General features: G+C 44.3%; 1 protein-coding gene across 1 annotated transcript in view; it reads right to left on the minus strand.

Annotated features, from left to right (window-relative positions):
• Positions 1-17,941, minus strand: part of LOC115619152 (guanine nucleotide-binding protein G(q) subunit alpha-like) — a 127,212-nt gene extending 109,271 nt beyond the window's left edge. Inside the window, 1 exon segment of the mRNA XM_030511202.1 lies at positions 17,806-17,941. Within this exon segment, the coding sequence (XP_030367062.1) occupies positions 17,806-17,941 (136 nt within the window).
• Between the last annotated feature and the right edge of the window lie 1,490 nt (positions 17,942-19,431).

The following is a 19,431-nucleotide window of genomic DNA, read 5'->3' on the forward strand; positions in this document are numbered from 1 at the left end:
AGCAAGAGGAAAACCAAAAAAAAGCAGGAAAAGCAACTTGTGAAGTGAAGGAAGATGAAGACTCAACGCATGGACTAGAGGGGGCGACATCTGAATGAGAGGAATTACTACAGGAATCAGAGGAGGAGGAAGAGGTAAGTTTTTGATCCCTGTACTTGACTGAGCTGTGGAATATGCGAAAAGATTGCACCCGTCTTCCAGGGGAGCACACTGTCACCTGGTTGCTCCGATGCTGGGACAATGGGGCCGACGGTCACAAACTAGAAGGTAGGGAAGCCAAGCAGCTGGGATCACTTGCTAGGGAAGGGAGAGTTGACAAAGGGATTGCAAAAAGAGAATCAAGTCCTCAGCCTCTGGAGGTGTGCCAATAACGACCACAACAGTGCACCAGTGGCAATATTGCACCAACTGAGACTCCCTGATTCCCATCCATAAGCTGATCTGTAGACTGGAGAGCCAAGGAGTGATCAGCAGGACCCGCTCACCCTTTAATAGCCCCATAGGGCCAGTGCAAAAGTCTAGTGGAGAGTGGAGACCAACAGTAGACTATCGTGGCCTGAATGAAGTCGCACCACCATTGAGTGCTGCTGTACCAGACATGTTAGAACTTCAACATGAACTGGAATCAAAGGCAGTCAAGAGGGATGCCACAACTGATATTGCCAATGCATTTTTCTCAATCCCTTTGGCAGCAGAGTGCAGGCCACAGTTTGCTTTTACTTGGAGGAGCATCCAGTACACTTGGAAATGACTGCCCCAGGGGTGGAAGAACAGCCCTACCATCTGCCATGGACTGATCCAGACTGCACTGGAACAGGGGCAAGCTCCAGAACACCTGCAATACATTGATGACATTGTTGGGTGCAGCAACAGAAGAATGTTTTGGGAAAAGCTAGAAAATAGTCTGAAGCCTTCAGAAAGCCATAAAAATTGAGTAAGGTCAAGGGACCTGCACAGGAGATTCAACTTTTAGGAATAAAAAGGCAAGATGTACTTCACCAGATCCCCACAGATGTGATCAACAAGATAACAGCAATGTCTCCACCAACTAACAAGAAAGAAACACAAGCTTTCTTAGGTGTTGTGGGGTTCTGAAGAATGCACATCCCAAATTACAGACTGATTGTAAACCCTTTCTATCACATGATGCAGAAGAAGAATGATTTCAATTAGGCTCTGAACAACAAAAAGACTTTGAACAAACTAAAAGACAGAAAGTTCATGCGGTAGCCCTGGGACCAGTCCGGACCGGACCAGATGTGACACATGTGCTTTACACTGCAGCCGGGGAGAGTGGTCCTACCTGGAGCCTCTGGCAGAAAGCTCCAGGGGAGACTCGAGGTCGACCCCTCAGCTTTTGGAGTCAGGGATACAGAGGATCCAAGGACAACTATACTCCCACTGAAAAAGAGATAATGGCAGCCTAGGAAGGGGTTTGAGCTGCTTCAGAAGTGACTGGAACTGAAGCGCAGCTCCTCCTGGCACCCCGGTTGCCTGTGCTGGGCTGGACGTTCAAAGGCAGGGTCTCCTCTACACATCATGCAACTGATGCTACATGGACTAAGGGGCCCGCACTAATTACACAACAAGCACAAATAGGAAATCCCAGTCATCCAGGAATCCAGGTCATCATGGACTGTCCAGAGGGCAAAGATTTTGGAATGTCACCAGAAGAGGAGGTGATGCGTGCTGAAGAGGCCCCACCATATAATAAAATGTCATAAAGTAAAAAGCAGTATGCCTTGTTTACTGATGGGTCCTGCCATATTGTGGGAAAGCATCAGAGATGGAAGGCAGCTGTGTGGAGTCCCCTGTGACCAGTTGCAGAAACTGCTGAAGGAGAGGGTGAATTGAGTCAGTTTGCAGAGGTGAAAGCCATCCAGCTGGCCTTGGACATGGCTGAACGAGAAAAATGGCCAGTACTTTCTCTCTGTACTGACTCATGGATGGTGGCAAATGCCCTGTGGGGGTGGTTGCAGCAATGGAAGCAGAGCAACTGGCAACACAGAGGTAAACCCATCTGGGCTGCTGCATTGTGCACAATATCGCTGGTGGTGAAGGTACGCCACGTAGATGCTCATGTACCCAAGGGTCGGGCCACTGAGGAACACCAGAACAACCAACAAGTGGATGAAGCTGCTAAGATTGAAGTGGCTCAGATGGACTTAGATTGGCAACATAAGGGTGAATTCTTTTTAGCCTGGTGGGACCATGACACCTCAGGCCATCAAGGCAGAAATGCAACATATAGATGGGCTTGTGATGGACAGGTGGACTTAACAGTGGACACTATTGCCCAAGTTATTCATGAATGTGAAACATGCTGCAATTAAGCAAGCCAAGCGGTTAAAGCCTCTCTGGTATGGAAGTCAATGGCTGAAGTACAAATATGGGGAGGCCTGGCAGACTGACTATATCACACTCCCACTGACCCGCCAAGGCAAGCGCTATGTGCTTACCATGGTGGAAGCATCTACCGGATGGCTGGAAACATAGGCTGCACCCCACGCCACTGCCAGAACACTACCCTGGGCCTTAAGAAACAAGTCTTGTAGTTAAAAACTACAGTGAGAGCAATGGGTTTTGGGACTTTCAAACATTGAGATACACATTTAGCAAAAGCCACCTGGTTGGTCAACACTAGGGGATCTGCCAACAGGGCTGGCCCAGCCCAATCAGAACTTTTAGGTCCTGTAGAGGGGAATAAATTTCCTGTGGTGCACATAAAGAATTTGTTGGGGAAGACAGTCTGGGTTATTCCTGCTTCAGGTAAAGGCAAACCCACTCGTGGGGTTGCTTTTGCTCAGGGACCTGGATATACTTGGTGGGTAAGGCAGGAAGATGAGGAAGTCTGGTCTGTACCTCAAGGGGATTTAATTTTGGGGGAAAACAGCCAGTGAACTCAATTTTATGCTGGTGCCTGCTATATAACACTTCTGTAGCCCATCAGCTAGATGCCTATCTCCACCACTCTGGTGTGGTGTATTGAAAGCACAGACTCAGGTTGGTGAGGATACCGAGACAAACTTTATTACAATCAAGCCCCTTTTATTCCCTCATTCAGTACGTTCTCACCATGCCCAGGCATACCACGCTTTTCCTGTTTCCCTATATCTTGGCTTATCTGCCTCTCAACATCCCGGCCCATCAGCCCAAGGCTTGTTCGGTATCAGGGCCTCATAGCTTGCATTCAGAGTGTTGCTCAAGCCCATCATGCAGATCCTGTCGCCTTTACCTCCCACATCTCCCCCTTTTTTCTTTTGTACATCTACTATCAATGCCTGTTTGTGGGCTCGATCAATAAGAGATTGCATAAGTTTCATTAAACAAGGAATACAAATTAACAAGCTAATAAACACTAAGAAAACAAGAGCTCCTAATAGAATCAATTTTTTTACCCATGCTCTTATTCCAGCAAATAAACCTGAAAAAGGATTCCATTCATCCTCAACCTGAAGTTTTCCTGTGAGTTCTTTAAGAGTTTGTATACTTTTGTGAACCGATTCAGAGTGGTCTGAAAGGTTCATGCAACATAGACCTTCAATGTCCCCACACCCATGACCATGGGCAAGGAGAAGAAAATCTATGGCAGCCGCTTTTGTAAGGTTGCATGTCTTACATAATCTAGATCGAGGAGGAGACTGGAAAGAGCATTAGATGTGGCATTTGTTTGCTTTGCAAGCCAACATCCTAATTTGTTTAGAGTTGCAAGAGCTTGTGCAGCGGCTATTCCTGGTGTAAGAAAGGCCGCTGAGATTTTCTCTGCTGGACTGGACTCCAGAACGTAGCCGTGTCTTTGCAGTTGGGAGTAAAAGCATGAGCAGATCTTTTTAACCTGCAGAGATGGTGGAATCTAGTATAATTCAGTGTCATAGAAATATTTGGGGTTAACATCGTTAATCTGCCTAAACTACAAGGGTCGCCTCGTAGGTGAGAAGGGATGCCAGGCCATGCTCCATCTCTGCAGATTAGAAAGACGCCTCGGGGAAGCGATATAGGACTATCAGAGGAGCGAGAAAGGTTAACAGACAGGTGATTACACCATATAGAAGCATTTTGATAGACAGACAAAGGAGAGCTAACAATTTGAATTAATGATTGATTCTGACCTGTATAATTAAAATACAAACCTTCATCCATTCTAACAGAACCTAATAAATCAATTTCTTGAGGTTCAAAAACTTAAGAAAATTCATAGGGTGTGTATCCCCCACTCCCCCCTTTTTGTTTTGTACATTTCGGCCCATGGGAGAGTGTGGGATATCTGTTGTTGGAAAAGTACTAAGGCAGGTTTGGCTGTATATCCAGGTCCATTATCAGTTTTTACTCTTTTTTTTCTTTTTTTTTTTCATGCAGCGAATCACTTTATTGCCTATTGCTCTAGCTTTTATACCATTCTAGCAAAAGCTATCTTTAACCTATTGTTCTAACTCTTATACCAAGCTACTTTATCACATCATGTTTAGTTCCTGGTTTACAGTTTTGTTTTTTCAACATTCTTCGTCATTTCACAAACAGTCCCAAAATAACCAGTTCTTTATCTTTCTGTTCTCCTGCTCCTGTTCAGCTGGGTTGCTCTGCTTAATCACACAGTGTACTTTGCTTCTTCTTTAACTCTTTCTTCTCCGGCCAAGTAGTTATTTCTCTTTGGCAATAATCAAATAGTTTCTATCCTCTTCCACATAGTGTATTGCATGTCCGTCATTATCAAACGAAACAATGTTTTAAAGTCATTTGGGGTAAATACATGAGTATCACAGAGAGACTGTATCAAATGAGTTGTATATGGAGTCCCAAGTCCATGGTCTGTCACTGTTCATCTGATATCTTTGATAAGAGCATACGAGAGACCTTCCCATCGTGGATCTTGATCAGGCATATACATCACAGGGAAAGCACGCAATACATCTGCATCCCCTGCTCATCTCGCTTCTCCCTTTACAGCTGCCCATTTATCATGAGGGTCTGGGGGATATAAATCAGGCTCCTTTTCCGGATCAATAATCCCTGGGTCAAAAGGGTCATCCAGGTCGTCATAAGAATTATCAGGAGGCAGAACCGCAGGAGCAGTAGCAGCAGGCTGAGGTTTTGGTCTTACAGCAGAGTCCGCCAAAGAGGGGGGCAGAGGAGGAGCCGAAAGTGCCGCTTCTACTTCCGTTGATTGTGAGCCGACATGAGATTTAAAGTTTCAAAAATAGTTCGCCAAGGGGTCAGTAAAGCGGCGGCAACCTTATCATTTTTCGTGGCATGGTCCCACAGATAAATACCAATTTTGTCCCAAATCTCTGGGGTATAAGTATTAGTGGAATTAATAAATGGGTCAGCTTTTGATGCCCATAGAAGAACATGTTTCAATTCTTCATCTATTTTCTTCCCATATTTCTTAATAATATTAGTAAAGACTTGTAAAACATTTCTTAGTTCTTTTGTTAAAGCAGTCCCCATAGTTACCCTCATCCTGCGATAGGTAATTGAGCACTCTGGATACACTTCCTTTCAGCTTTTAGTCCCGTAGTTCGGTTGAGCTACTCCACCGGATCGACAGCTAGTCATTTTGCCCCACATTGGGTGCCATTTGTGGTGTATTGAAGGCAGGGACTCAGGTCGGTGAGGATACTGAGACAAACTTTATTACAATCAAGCCCCTTTCATTCCCTCATTCAGTACGTTCTCACCATGCCCAGGCATGCCATGCTGTTCCTGTTTCCCAACATCCTGGCCCGTCAGCCCAAGGCTTGTTCAGTATCAGGGCCTCATAGCTTGCATTCAGAGTGTTGCTCAAACCCATCATGCAGATCCTGTTGCCTTTACCTCCCACAGTCTGGTCCAGAAAAAAAAAAAAAAAAAAAGTGCTGTCATGATTGTCAGCAGAGAATAAAGTCATGGGAAAAGCTGGCAGCAGCAGCAGGAGTCTCCCAGAACTTTCCTCAGGTCAGCATTGACTGACCCTGACTTCCCTCCAATCATCACCCCAACAAAGTGACCAGACGAGGTCAGTGGTGTCATCAGCAGGCAACAATCCAACACTACCACCATCCCTCCTGCCCCGACTGTTACAAGAGATGGAGCCTGACATCATGGACTGAATGAACTCAGCGAACATTATAGGGCTAGTCCTAACTGTTACAGCCAAACCCAGACAAAAGAAACTAAAAGCAGTGGTATATTTAAACGTGGGACCTGAACATGATGTAAAAGGTGTGGAAAAAGGGGTGGATTTTGTCCTGGGTTCGGCTATAACAGCCATTTGTCTCCTTCTTAGTAGCTGGCGCAGTGCTGCGTTTTCAACTTTGGTCTGAGAACAGTGCTGATAGCAACAACTAAAAACACCGGTGTGTTAAATAATGCTTACTCTGATCAAGGACTTCTTAGCCTCTCACACTCTGCCAGGGAGGAGGGGCACAGGAAGCTGGGATGAAGCAAAGACAGGACACCTGACCCAAACTAGCCAAAGGGATATTCCATACCACAGCATGTCATGCCCAGTATATAAACTGGGGGGAGTCTAGTGTAGTTTTTAATAGCCCATTGTACCATTCAATTTTCCCAGAGGCTGGTGCATGGTAGGGGATGTGATATACCCACTCAATGACATGATCTTTGGCCCAAGTGTCTATAAAGTTGTTCTGGAAATGAGTCCCATTGTCTGACTCAATTCTCTCTGGGGTGCCGTGTCACCACAAGACTTGTTTCTCAAGGCCCAGGATAGTGTTCCGGGCAGTGGCGTGAGGCACAGCGTATGTTTCCAGCCATCCGGTGGTTGCTTCCACCATGGTAGGCACATAGCGCTTGCCTTGGGGGGCCGGTGGGAGTGCAATATACTCAATCAGCCATTGTCTTCCATACCAGAGAGGCTTTATCCTCTTGGCTTGTTTAATTGCAGCACGTCTCACATTTGTGAATAACCTGGGCAATAGTGTCCATTGTTAAGTACAGCCGAGCCCATCGACACGCTGTATCACTGCCTTGACGGCCTGAGGTGTTATGGGCCCACCAGGCTAAAAGGAATTCACCCTTATGTTGCCAATCTAAGTCCATGTGAGCCACTTCAATCTTAACAGCTTGATCTACCTGTTGGTTGTTCTGGTGTTCCTCAGTGGCCCGACTCTTGGGTACATGAGCATCTACGTGGCGTACCTTCACCACCAGGTTGTGCACCCGGACAGCGATATCTTGCCAGAGTGCAGCAGCCCAGATGGGTTTACCTCTGCCTTGCCAGTTGCTCTGCTTCCATTGCTGCAACCACCCCCACAGGGCATTTGCCACCATCCATGACTACAGTATAGAGAGAAAGTACTGGCCATTTTTCTCATTCAGCAATGTCCAAGGCCAGCTGGATGGCTTTCACCTCTGCAAACTGACTCCATTCACCCTCTCCTTCAGCAGTTTCTGCAACTTGTCCCAGGGGACTCCACACAGCTGCCTTCCATCTCTGATGCTTTCCCACAATAGGGCAGGACCCATCAGTAAACAAGGCATATTGCTTTTCACTCTCTGACAGTTCATTATATGGTGGGGCCTCTTCAGCACGCATCACCTCCTCCTCTGGTGACATTCCAAAATCTTTGCCCTCTGGCCAGTCCATGATGACTTCTAGAATTCCTGGATGACTGGGATTTCCTATTCGACCTCGTTGTGTAATTAGTGCGGCCCACTTACTCCACGTAGCATCAGTTGCATGATGTGTAGAGGAGACCCTGCCTTTGAACGTCCGGCCCAGCACAGGCAACCGGGGTGCCAGGAGGAGCTGTGCTTCAGTTCCAATCACTTCTGAGGCAGCTCGAACCCCTTCATAGGCTGCCAGGATCTCTTTTTCAGTGGGAGTCTAGCTGGCCTCGGATCCTCTGTATCCCCGACTCCAAAAGCCGAGGGGTCGACCTCGAGTCTCCCCTGGAGCTTTCTGCCAGAGACTCCAGGAAGGACCATTCTCCCCGGCTATGGTGTAGAGCACATTTTTCACATCTGGCCCGGCCCGGACTGGTCCAAGGGCTACTGCATGAACTATTTCTCGTTTAATTTGTTCAAAGCCTTGTTGTTGCTCAGGACCCCATTTGAAATCATTCTTCTTCCGGGTCACGTGGTAGAGAGGGCTTACAATCAGACTGTGCATTCTCCAGAACCCCACAACACCTAAGAAAGCTTGGGTTTCTTTCTTGTTAGTTGGTGGAGACATTGCTGTTATCTTGTTGATTACATCTGTGGGGATCTGGCGACATCCATCTTGCCATTTTACTCCCAGAAATTGTATCTCCTGTGCAGGTCCCTTGACCTTATTCCGTTTTACGGCAAAACTGGCCTTCAGCAGGATTTGGATTATCTTCCTCCCTTTCTCAAAAACTTCTTCTGCTGTATCGCCCCACACGATGATGTCATCAATGTATTGCAGGTGTTCTGGAGCTTGCCCCTGTTCCAGTGCAGTCTGGATCAATCCATGGCAGATGATAAGGCTGTGTTTCCACCCCTGGGGCAGTCGGATCCAAGTGTACTGGATGCCCATCCAAGTAAAAGCAAACTGTGTCCTGCACTCTGCTGCCAAAGGGATTGAGAAAAATGCATTGGCAATATCAATTGTGGCATCCAACTTGGCTGCCTTGGACTCCAGTTCATATTGAAGTTCCAGCATGTCCGGTACGGCAGCACTCAATAGTGGTGTGACTTCGTTCAGGCCACGATAGTCTACTGTTAGTCTCCACTCTCCACTAGACTTTTGCACTGGCCATATGGGGCTATTAAAGGGTGAGCAGGTCCTGCTGATCACTCCTTGGCTCTCCAGTCTACAGATCAGCTTATGGATGGGAATCAGGGAGTCTCAGTTGGTGCGATATTGCCACTGGTGCACTGTTGTGGTTGCGATTGGCACTTGTTGTTCTTCGACCTTCAGCAACCCCACAACAGAAGGATCCTCTGAGAGACCAGGCAAGGTGGACAGCTGCTTAATTTCCTCTGTCTCCAAGGCAGCAATACCAAAAGCCCATCTATACCCTTTTGGGTCTTTGAAGTACCCTCTCCTGAGATAGTCTATGCCAAGGATGCATGGAGCCCCTGGACCAGTCACAATGGGGTGCTTTTGCCACTTCCTCCCAGTCAGGCTGATTTCAGCCTCCAGTACAGCCAACTCTTGGGATCCTCCTGTCACTCCAGAAATACAAATGGGTTCCGCCACCTGATAGCTAGATGGCATCAGAGTACACTCTGCACCAGTATCTCCTAGAGCCTTATACTTCTGTGGGACTGATGTGCCAGGCCATCTGATCTACACAGTCCAGTAAACCCGATTGTCCCTCTCCTCCACCTGGCTGGAGGCAGGGCCCCTCTAATAGTGACCATACGATTGTCCACTTATCTCTTGTAGAAAGCGATTAGTATTCCTTATCACAGGAGCTGGAGTAAAATCAGCTCTTCCACTCCATCTGGGAAACTGCTCACCAGAGACTGGAGCAACAACTTTCATGGGAGGATCATCCTTGACCACTGTTCTCCAATTCACGCACCCCTTCCTCCAGAACTGAGGTAGGTTTTCCGTCCCACTTTATCATGTCTCCTCTGTGATCCCGCAGGTAAAACCATAGGGTGGCCTGTGGCATGTACCTCCTGTATCTTCTCTCTCGAGCAGTAGGGCACCTTCTGTTAATAGCTGAGACATGGGTTGGTACACATGGGGAGCTCGATAGATCGGACAAATCGCCTCTCAACTGTTTGAACTCCTGGGACAGTTTTTCCACAGCTGAAATGATGAAAGGGGTGAGATTGTCTTCAAATTCACAGAGCTGACGACTCACTTCATCCCCTGTTGGTGGTGCTCCGTCATTCCAGGTCGCTGATGCCAATGAGTGGGCATATGATGATGGGGTACTCTGTTTAAGTTTCCACCACATGGGTCATGTACATTCAACTTCATCTGGATCTACGGATGCATTCTCGGCATCCGGCCTACGATAGATCATCTCTAGAATGGCTGATTCCCTCAGGGACTGGATGCCTCTCCCTACCATGGCCCAGTTGGCTGAGCAACACATAATATCGTCTTTGTAGGGAAACCTTTCCTTCACAGCTGCCGAGAGCCGCCTCCAAAGGCTGAGGACTTGTTTCTCTCTTGCAATCGCTTTGTCAATTCCTCCTTCCCTAGCAAGCGATCCCAGCTGCTTGGCTTCCCTACCTTCTAGTTCGTGACCGTCGGCCCCATTGTCCCAGCATCGGAGCAACCAGGTGACAATGTGCTCCCCTGGAAGGCGGGTGAAATCTTTTTGCATATTCCACAGCTCGGTTGTGGTCCAGGGTCGAGAAGTCACCTCTCCTTCATCTTCCTCTGATTCACATACTAATAACTCTTGTTCAGATGCTGCCCCCTGTAGTAAGTACATTGGGACTTAATCTTTTTTCACTGCACAGGTTGCTCTTTGTGCTTCTCATTTGCTTTTCCCCTTGCTTACAGGGGCAACCAATTTTGTCAATAATTGGCCATTTGGTTTAGCTGCAGTGTCTATCACTGTGGTTGGAGTGGCTGCAGTGTCTGTTGCTGGGGTTGGTGCAGCTGCTCTGCTTGGGGGTTGAGTAACGCTAACATCTGCATTGTCTGTCGCTGTCAGGGTTTGAGTAGCTACTGTGCTTGTCACCGGGGTTGGTGTAGCTGCTGTGCTTGGACTTGGAGTAGCTGCGTTGTCTGTTACTTTGCCATCAGATCCAGAGACATCTTTTTCCCTTTCATGGTGCTGGATAGTGTTGAGCAGGGCTCTGTAGGCATACACCAAGCCCCAGCACCTTGCCATGATTTGTCCCTCTCTGGTATCACCAGGACAACAGCACACCTCATTTAACTGTTTTACTTGTTTTTCTGGATGTTGCACTTGTTCAGTGGTGAAGTTACAAAGGACTGGAGGGGCCCACTGGCCTAGATACTTGCCCATACTATCCCACACACCCTGCCACTCATGACTGTCCAGCCTCAGGGAAAATCTCTTGGTGGTCCTCCTATATTGTCGTCTAACCCTAGACCAGACTCGAACCCAACATTGCTTAACTTTCGAGATCAGACGAAATAGGGTGTTCCCAGGGCGGGATGGCCATGGGTAAAACACACTCCGTATGTGTGCCAACATGCTGATCCCCAGCACAATCAGCAGGCAGGTCTCAAGGGTATTCAAAGGCCATCCAAAACCTTCAGAACTCTCCAATGCTGTTGTAAATAGGCTGGTGGGGGAGCGGGGGGTGTAAAGCAATGCCTCCTTCATAGGTTGACCCCCTGAGGGAAGGGAAAAAAAAAGATGTGTAATTGCTAAAAAATTTCATTATATACTTCCCAAAGTATAGAGGTGATGACCACGCTGGGAACCCAAGCCAGACCAGTTTCATCATCAATGAGTCTATTGTATTACAAGTCATTACCATGAAGTACAGTGAAACAAGAACCTTAGCCCAGGCTCCCCAGTGGATAAACACCAAAACAGCAAATACTGGCATTAAATAAGGTGCAACTCTGAGATCAAGTGCAACAACTCTGAGAGCCAATAAATCAACATTGTGACGAGTGACTATTAATCCAAAACAATGAATGCTTATCACAAATATGATTAGACACACTCTGGTCATATCTGTCGTTATTTCAACCCTTCATGCCCCACGTTGGGCACCACAAAGAACTGTTGTGGTTTAAGCCCAGCCGGTAACTCGGAACCACGCAGCCACTCACTCCCTCCCCGCCTTTCTTCCTCCCCCTGCTCCCGGAGGGATGGGGAGGAGAATTGGAAGAATCTAACTCCCACGGGTTGAGATAAGAACAGTCCGGTAAGTAAGGTATCAATACAAAACCACTACTGCTACTACTACTAATAATAATGATAATAAGGGAAATAACAAGGGGAGAGGATACAATTGCTCACCACCCGCCGACCAATACCCAGCCCGACCTGAGCAGCGATCTGGGCCTTCCGGGTAAATCCCCCCAGTTTATATACTGGGCATGACGTGCTGTGGGATGGAATACCCCTTTGGCCAGTTTGGGTCAGGTGTCCTGTCTCTGCTTCCTCCCGGCTTCCCCTCCTCCCTGGCAGAGCATGAGACTGAGAAAGTCCTTGGTCGGAATAAACATTACTTAGCAACAACTAAAAACATCAGTATTATCAGCACGGTTCCCAGGCTGAAAGTCAATAACACAGCACTGCACCAGCTACTAAGAAGGAGAAAAAAAATGACTGCTACAGCTGAACCCAGGACAGGGTTAAAACATTACTTAAAGCCTGCTGCATTTTTACTTTGATCTTAAGAATACCATATACATGGCTTCATACTATTTTCTACATTCAAGTCTTTCCTCAGTTTTGATATTGCTTTCTTGCTAGTCAGAGTAGAGCAAATAAAAGGTGAATGTTGAAAAACTTCCCATAATTTTATTATCAGCAGCTGTTCATAGTCTTCTTCAAGTATGAGCAGTCATCTTTCCTGAGTGTTATTCCATACAGCAGAGCAAGAAACACACATCTACTTTACCATGGTATTTTCATACCTTCCTGGGATTAATTTTGCAGATTGCCATATTACTTCAAAATAAATGCTGTCCCTTATGAAAATGCCATTGTATTTATACACCAACAAAAGTAAATTGAAGTACCTAAAACCACAGAACTATTTCTTAACATTACAATATATACCCGAAAGTCCCTTCTCAATAAATTCCTCTGTTCAGTATATATGTTTCCCTCCTGTACAAATTCAATATGGTTTTAAAAGGGAAATACAAATTTGGGGTCCCTTGGCTTTTTGACCTATGAGCAAAATTAAGTTAGTCAGAATTCTTCGAGGGACTGTAGTGACAAGACAAGGGGTAATGGGTTCAAATTTAAACAGGGAAGTTCAGGTTAGATATAAGGAAGAAGTTCTTTACTGTGAGGGTGGTGAGGCACTGGAATGGGTTGCCCAAGGAAGTTGTGAATGCTCCATCCCTGGCAGTGTTCAAGGCCAGGTTGGACAAAGCCTTGGGCAACGTAGTCCAGTGTGAGGCATCCCTGCCCATGGCAGGGGGTTGGAACTAGATGATCTTAAGGTCCTTTCCAACCCTAACTATTCTATGACAAAGCTAATTGCCATTAACTACAGTAGATTAGATTATATGCAAATGTGAAATTATGATATCACATTTATAATGATTCATGTTTTCCTCAAAACCAGTTATTTTTATATATGGATGTATATGTCTATATATAATTGAATGCCAGTGTTTGTCATTCTGAATCAAATTAGATAACCTTAGAAACAGCTTCTCCAAAGTAAGAAATACTTACCAATCTAGTTTCACTGCACATCATCAAGATATAAGTATTTGTTTTCTAATCATAAATACATACCATTGTAACTGCCTACAATTATTTTCAAGCGTTCAGTGCAAGTATAAGCATGGATAAATACAGGATAATAAAAGGTTGCAATGCTCTTTCAAAATAATTAAGTTTTCTGCTTTAATGAAGAGTAAAGAAATAGCCAATTAGAATATACTATCCAATATTAGCATTTTTAAATTGTGTGCATAAAACTGAAACACACATAGTATCAGTTATATAAGTAAAGGAGACTTTCTATTTGCACAGGTATTTCAGAATACAGCAGGGAAGATTCATCATTGGCTTGATGGGCCAACTTCCTCTTCAAGGTTTTTTAAGTTTAAATCTTTGCTAATTCAGAGTTCTGCATGCAAATCTTCCATTCAGCTAATACAGGTGTATACAAAAAAAAAACACAAAACAAAAAACCAAAAAACAAAAAACAAAACCCACACAACACCACACTCCCCCTCCACCCCCACACGCACAAAAAAAAAAGAGGGCAAAAAAACCCCAAACCCAGTCATCTTCCAGTTAAGACTAGTTGCAATTCATGCTAAATCCAAATGGTTTACCTCCCACTTGTTTCTTTTAGTAACATATAGAGAACTAAAGGATACTCATATTTGACACCTTGTTTCACTGACTCATCTTCCATTTCAAACAAAAAGCACACCTTTGCCTTAAGAGCCATGCTTTACACGTCACAGTATCTGCAAGCATGATACAAAAAAGCAAACAAGCTGTCAAGCCCTCTAACACTTAATTTTGCCAGAGCTAATACATGTACAGACATAGCTATCAAGATATCGCTAATTATTTTCTTAGATAGTCAAGATACCTTCTGATGAGAAAATAATCAGAAGTATATACAGTATATAGGCATAGTATGTCCAGTAGTGAAGGTTTATGGCTACAATCTAACATGTAGGCCCAAACACTGCTTTCCGAGACCAGGCAAGATTTCCAGTGATGACAGCCAAAATTATATACATCGAAAGCTAGAGCACATGGCTCTTACTACATACGTACATGCTTAAAACACAGGCATGCAGAATACTGTACATTGTTTGGTACATACCAATATAAAACACTAAAAAAACCAAATTTTTTTTTATACTATAACAATAAATGTTTTTACAACAGCAAACAACAGATGGATATTAAACTTTACACTCTGAAGAACAATCAAGGTTTTACGAAATGTTCAGTAGTAATGAAATCCAGAAGAACTTTAAAAATACAAGGAGATGAAAACCAAAGTCAGTAGAACACTGAATTTGGTCCAAAGTACCTTAAACATTACAGTCAAGCTGTGCTAGCTGAACTATTACTATGTCTTTATAATACGCTTCAGTGCATATGTTAGAGTTCTCAGTTTTTAGAATTATAATAATTAAAAAAAGATTATTTGCTTAATAGAACAGGACAATGATGTTCAATGCAGTACCTAAAAATGGTATTTTAATGTTTTAATGTTTAATCACAGAGAGGGTTAATTTTTTAACTAATAGCTTAAAATAATCTTACCATGCAAAAAAAGAGTTTTCCAGAAATTACTTTCAATATTTTAAACTCTTTGATCCCATGAAAAGTAAAAAGATATCATTATTAATACACAAGAAGGGTGCACACAGCATAGTGTGTGTCACACAGTAACAGCAACCTACAGTTAGGAGGGAAATATTTCACTTTGCAAGGAAGCACTGTAATTTCTACAAGGGGGGGGGGAATCCTCTTTTCTGTCCAAGAATTTTTTCTTTGCATTTGCTACATATGTGCATTTGTATATACATCTAATTTATTTTTTTTTTAAAAGGGAAAAAAGTGGCATAGAAATGTTCATTTGTTCCTTATAACTTTTTGAGTTAATAACTTTCACTTTGCACTTGCAACCAGTTCAAAGAGCATGCAAGGTCAATTAACACAGCTCAGCTTAAGCTATGTTCTCTCCCTATGATTAAAAGGATATACCTTTGTCCTATGTTCAAAAGCCTTTAACCCACTTAGGCTTCCAAGTCCAACATCACTTTTCAAAGTGGGACTGAGAAGTTGGCACTTTTGATAAATGTTTGCCTAACATTTACATAAAATAAAATTAAGCAATACTGCTACATTAAGTTTTGAGAGACAAAGATATGCAATGGAACAGTAGAGGTCAAGTCAATTAATAAAATGGATTAATTTAAGCCATTTCAGACATTTATGTTCCCAGTCTCAGAATTTTTATTATTATTTTCCTGTTTCTAAAATGGTTTTGTCCATCTCAACCACATAAATAACCCAAACAAATAAAAAAAATTAAGAACTGAACAAGTGACTGTGCTGGCGAAAAAGTGAGTGACTGAAAGAAGTACTGTCAGATACCTAAAAGAAACCTGCTAATTAAAACAATTTTTTAAGGAAGTTTTGCTGTGGGGCCTTTTTTTTTTTTTTTTTTAATAAATCAAAACTTTAATCTCTATCCTGTGACTTCAACAGTGGTTCACTGCTATACTGCATTTTACAAGATGAGATCATTAACTGTTAAACAGCTACACATGCACAAACACTTTCAATCAAATATACAACCAAGGTTGACAAAGTACAATACAAAAAATGCATACACAATTTTTATGCTGGTCTCTACTCAAATACAGATATACTATTATGTACAAAGCAGAATGTTTACCTCTTGGTTTCTTGTACATCATGCTTACATCTTCAGAAGCATGGTTTATAGTGATACATGCAGAAAACATTCATACAGGCAATCACAGCGAGCTTTCTCCAAAGCTTTCTAAGTTATAGCTTCTTATCTATTTGCTCTGAAAACACTTTATTTCATTAGGTCTAAAGTAATGCCACAATTAGGCCCTAATCTACCATTACCTATCCATACACTTAATATTACCAGTGGGTGGATCTTATAAAACAATACAAGTTCTGTACTACTGATTGTAGAACCAAATATCCCAATTCCTTCTCTGGGTGGTATATGTTGATATCATTCAATAAGTTGCACGCATTTTAAAAACTTGTGAGAAACCTCTAGCAAGGAAACCAGGAAACACAGAAACAATTTGGACCCGAGAAACAAGTCAAACTTCAACCGCCTCTCCTGTAACAAATGTGTATCTTTAATTATACTTAAACATCCATTAAATTAAACAAATGCAAGCTATCTGTCCTCTATTTTATCTTCGGTTTGGATCTTGAAATAGCCACAGCACACAACTCCATCAACCAAAAAGTAGGCCAAAATGAGACAGAATGTTATTACTGGTAGCACTGTATCTGTCTCCACCCCTCCTTCTTCCATATCAGTTAAGGATCCCAATACCTTTCTCCATATACAGAAAAGACCAATTGAATTATTTAAAGTAAGAAACAGCACATTCACAAGCAGGCATTAAAATGAATTCTGGCTTCTTATTAACTCTCCTTAATTTATTAAAAAGGCAGTTTACTCCCTCAATATAAATCACTACTTTCATGTACATGACCGAAGACAAAAGTCTTTAGCATAAACACCCCACATCCACTTGGAACATTCCTATTCATCCACACACCAAACACTGGTGCATACATATTTCAAGGCCTGCTAGTCTAAGGCAGAAGCTGTATTACCATAAGAACTACACGATGTAGTAGAGCACAAATATAGACAAATATATTTTAATTCAAAAGGCTTATTTTAACACGAGCCAAATTCCCATTAAGCAAACATTGCCCTTGCGCACTTGTGGCTCCAAAGTAACAACCTCTGTTTTGATTAAAGAGAAATGATACAATAGATTTTATTTGCTGAAGAGTGGGTGGATTCCAAAGGTATTAAAGATGCTGTTATCCTCCAGCATACTTAAGGTTACTCTTCAGCTTCATGAGTGCATCTGGGTCTTTATAGTTTCTTTCTCCTTTTGCTTTAAAAAAAAAAGTAAAATCAATCTACAATCCAGGTGTAAGCCCCTTATCCCAGTTTGCCTCATTAAATAAAAAAATCGCAAGTAAAAAAATGTAACCAGTGATCCAACCACCTTTCCAAGGCTCACAGAACAATACAGATATTAAAGCCGGTCACCATTAATCTGCATAGCAACTCTCCCTGCGAGTTCTTTCATTAATCTGCTTCCTTACCATCACTCTCCTACACCCATCATCACCGATATTCCCCCAAAACTGCCTCGCTCACCAGCCATCCATTCTCTCTCCATTTTGGAAGGCCGGGTTCCCTACCATATCAAACCCACCCAATTATTTACCCAGCCACAAGTGCCTTGGAGGAGCCTTCACACGGGCGCGCGCGCACATACACAACGCGGCGGTGGAGAAACGACGAGCGGGTCGCCACCGCCATCGCCAGTCGCCCTGTGGCGAAGGTGGCAAGCACCCAGGGGAACCGAACCGACCACGCTATGTAACGCGCTGGTAGGGCCAGCCGGAGGGAGCCCAGGGCGGCGATATCGGTTGCACCCCCAGCGGCGCTTAAGGCGTATGTGCCGACGGCGGCCCTCACCCAGCAGCAGCAGCTTCAGTTCTTGACGGGCGTCCCGCTTGTCCCAGTGCAGCTGCCGCTCGATCTCATCGTTGATCCGCCGGGCTTCCTTAGCTTCCTCGCTCAGGCAGCACGCCATGACGGACTCCAAAGTCATTCTTCCTAACTGATTCAGACACAACCCCCACCCTAAAAATGCGCGCACACACACACCACCAGAGCACCAACCCCGGGGGACGCAGACGCTCTCTGCCCGGGAGCCCCCACCCCGAGCACTGCTAGGCAAGGGCAGGGAAGGTGCCCTGATGCCACACACGGGCAAGAAGAAAGAGAAGGGGCCCCTAACAATACAGCTCTGTCTCTAATAGTCACCGCTTCTAACTCCTCGTCTCCTCTAAATTATTCGCCAAGCAACATGAAAACATCCACCATAGCAGCTGCGACAGCAGCAGCACTATCTAGGAGAGCCAAGCTGCTCGACATAAACACCCTTCTCCTTCCCTCGCTGCTGCCGCTACCTACAACCAACACAATCCCTGAATATCCTTCACCAACTACAACCCGACCACCCCCTATGGAAGTACTAATGACCGTTAATCCCTCCCACACACGCATACTTCCTTGTTGCTCCCTCAATCCTAAAGTAAGAGTTCAGCTCCTCTGAAAGTGGGCAAGCCTGCCACCGTCCAGCAATCTCAGTATGTGCCTAGCTGGAGAACGTCCTTACAGTGGACCTTTCTTCCAGGAACAGTCGTTCGTCCCTCTCACGGGAAGAGTTGCTGCTGAAGAGCTGTTATGATTTGTTCCTGCCCTGACAGTAAGAAAGAGAGAGGGGATGAGTAGAAAGGGCGCTACCAGAGAGGAAGAGAAGGCAGGCAGAGACCGGGGCATACACACCATGAGCTCAGCTCGCTGAGGTTTTCAATTGCTTGGTTCCGCGGGCGTGGTGAGGCAGAAATATGGCGGACTGTCTCAGCCACTCTGCGCGCTATTGCGCGCCAGGAATGAGTGGCTGGTTGAGCCAGGAACTCTCAGGATATTGCCCCCGACCAAGCCTGGGGTTCGAAGCCCACCCCTGCCATGCACCCAACCGTCGGAGAGGGAAGGAGGGGAGCAACCGTCTCTCACACAGCCTTCTCTTGTTTGTCCTGTAAGGTAGTTTGTTCCACACCCCACTCCCCCCGCATGTTTTATTTGCTTTTGCTAGATTTGGGTTTAGTCGATAATGCACATTTTTATTATGCCCTTGTATTCTCTTTCTAGAAGAGATGTCTTTGGTTCATAGGAAAAGGGGAAAAATGTAATAATTTACATGAGAGAAGTATCTTCTCCACCTTAAACTGGAAATTGAAATGTAGGGAATAAAAATATACTAGTCACTAGTAACTTTTAATGCCAGTAATCTTGAAAATGGTATTTGAATAGTTGTCATATACAGAAGAAATAAAAGATGTTTACAACAAATAAAACCAGTAGGATACTTCCCTTGCTTATAAGAACCTAATATTCTATCATTTCAAGGCATCAATATTGCATTTTGTATTCTGTTGGTGTGACCTTTATTCAACCAATGCTTTTAACTACCAACCTTTTTCACAATTCCAATACTAGAAAGCCTGTCTTAATAGTCCCCAGAGTGATAGTATG

The sequence above is a fragment of the Strigops habroptila genome, chromosome W (genome assembly GCF_004027225.2).
Source record: "Strigops habroptila isolate Jane chromosome W, bStrHab1.2.pri, whole genome shotgun sequence".
Taxonomy (NCBI): domain Eukaryota; kingdom Metazoa; phylum Chordata; class Aves; order Psittaciformes; family Psittacidae; genus Strigops; species Strigops habroptila.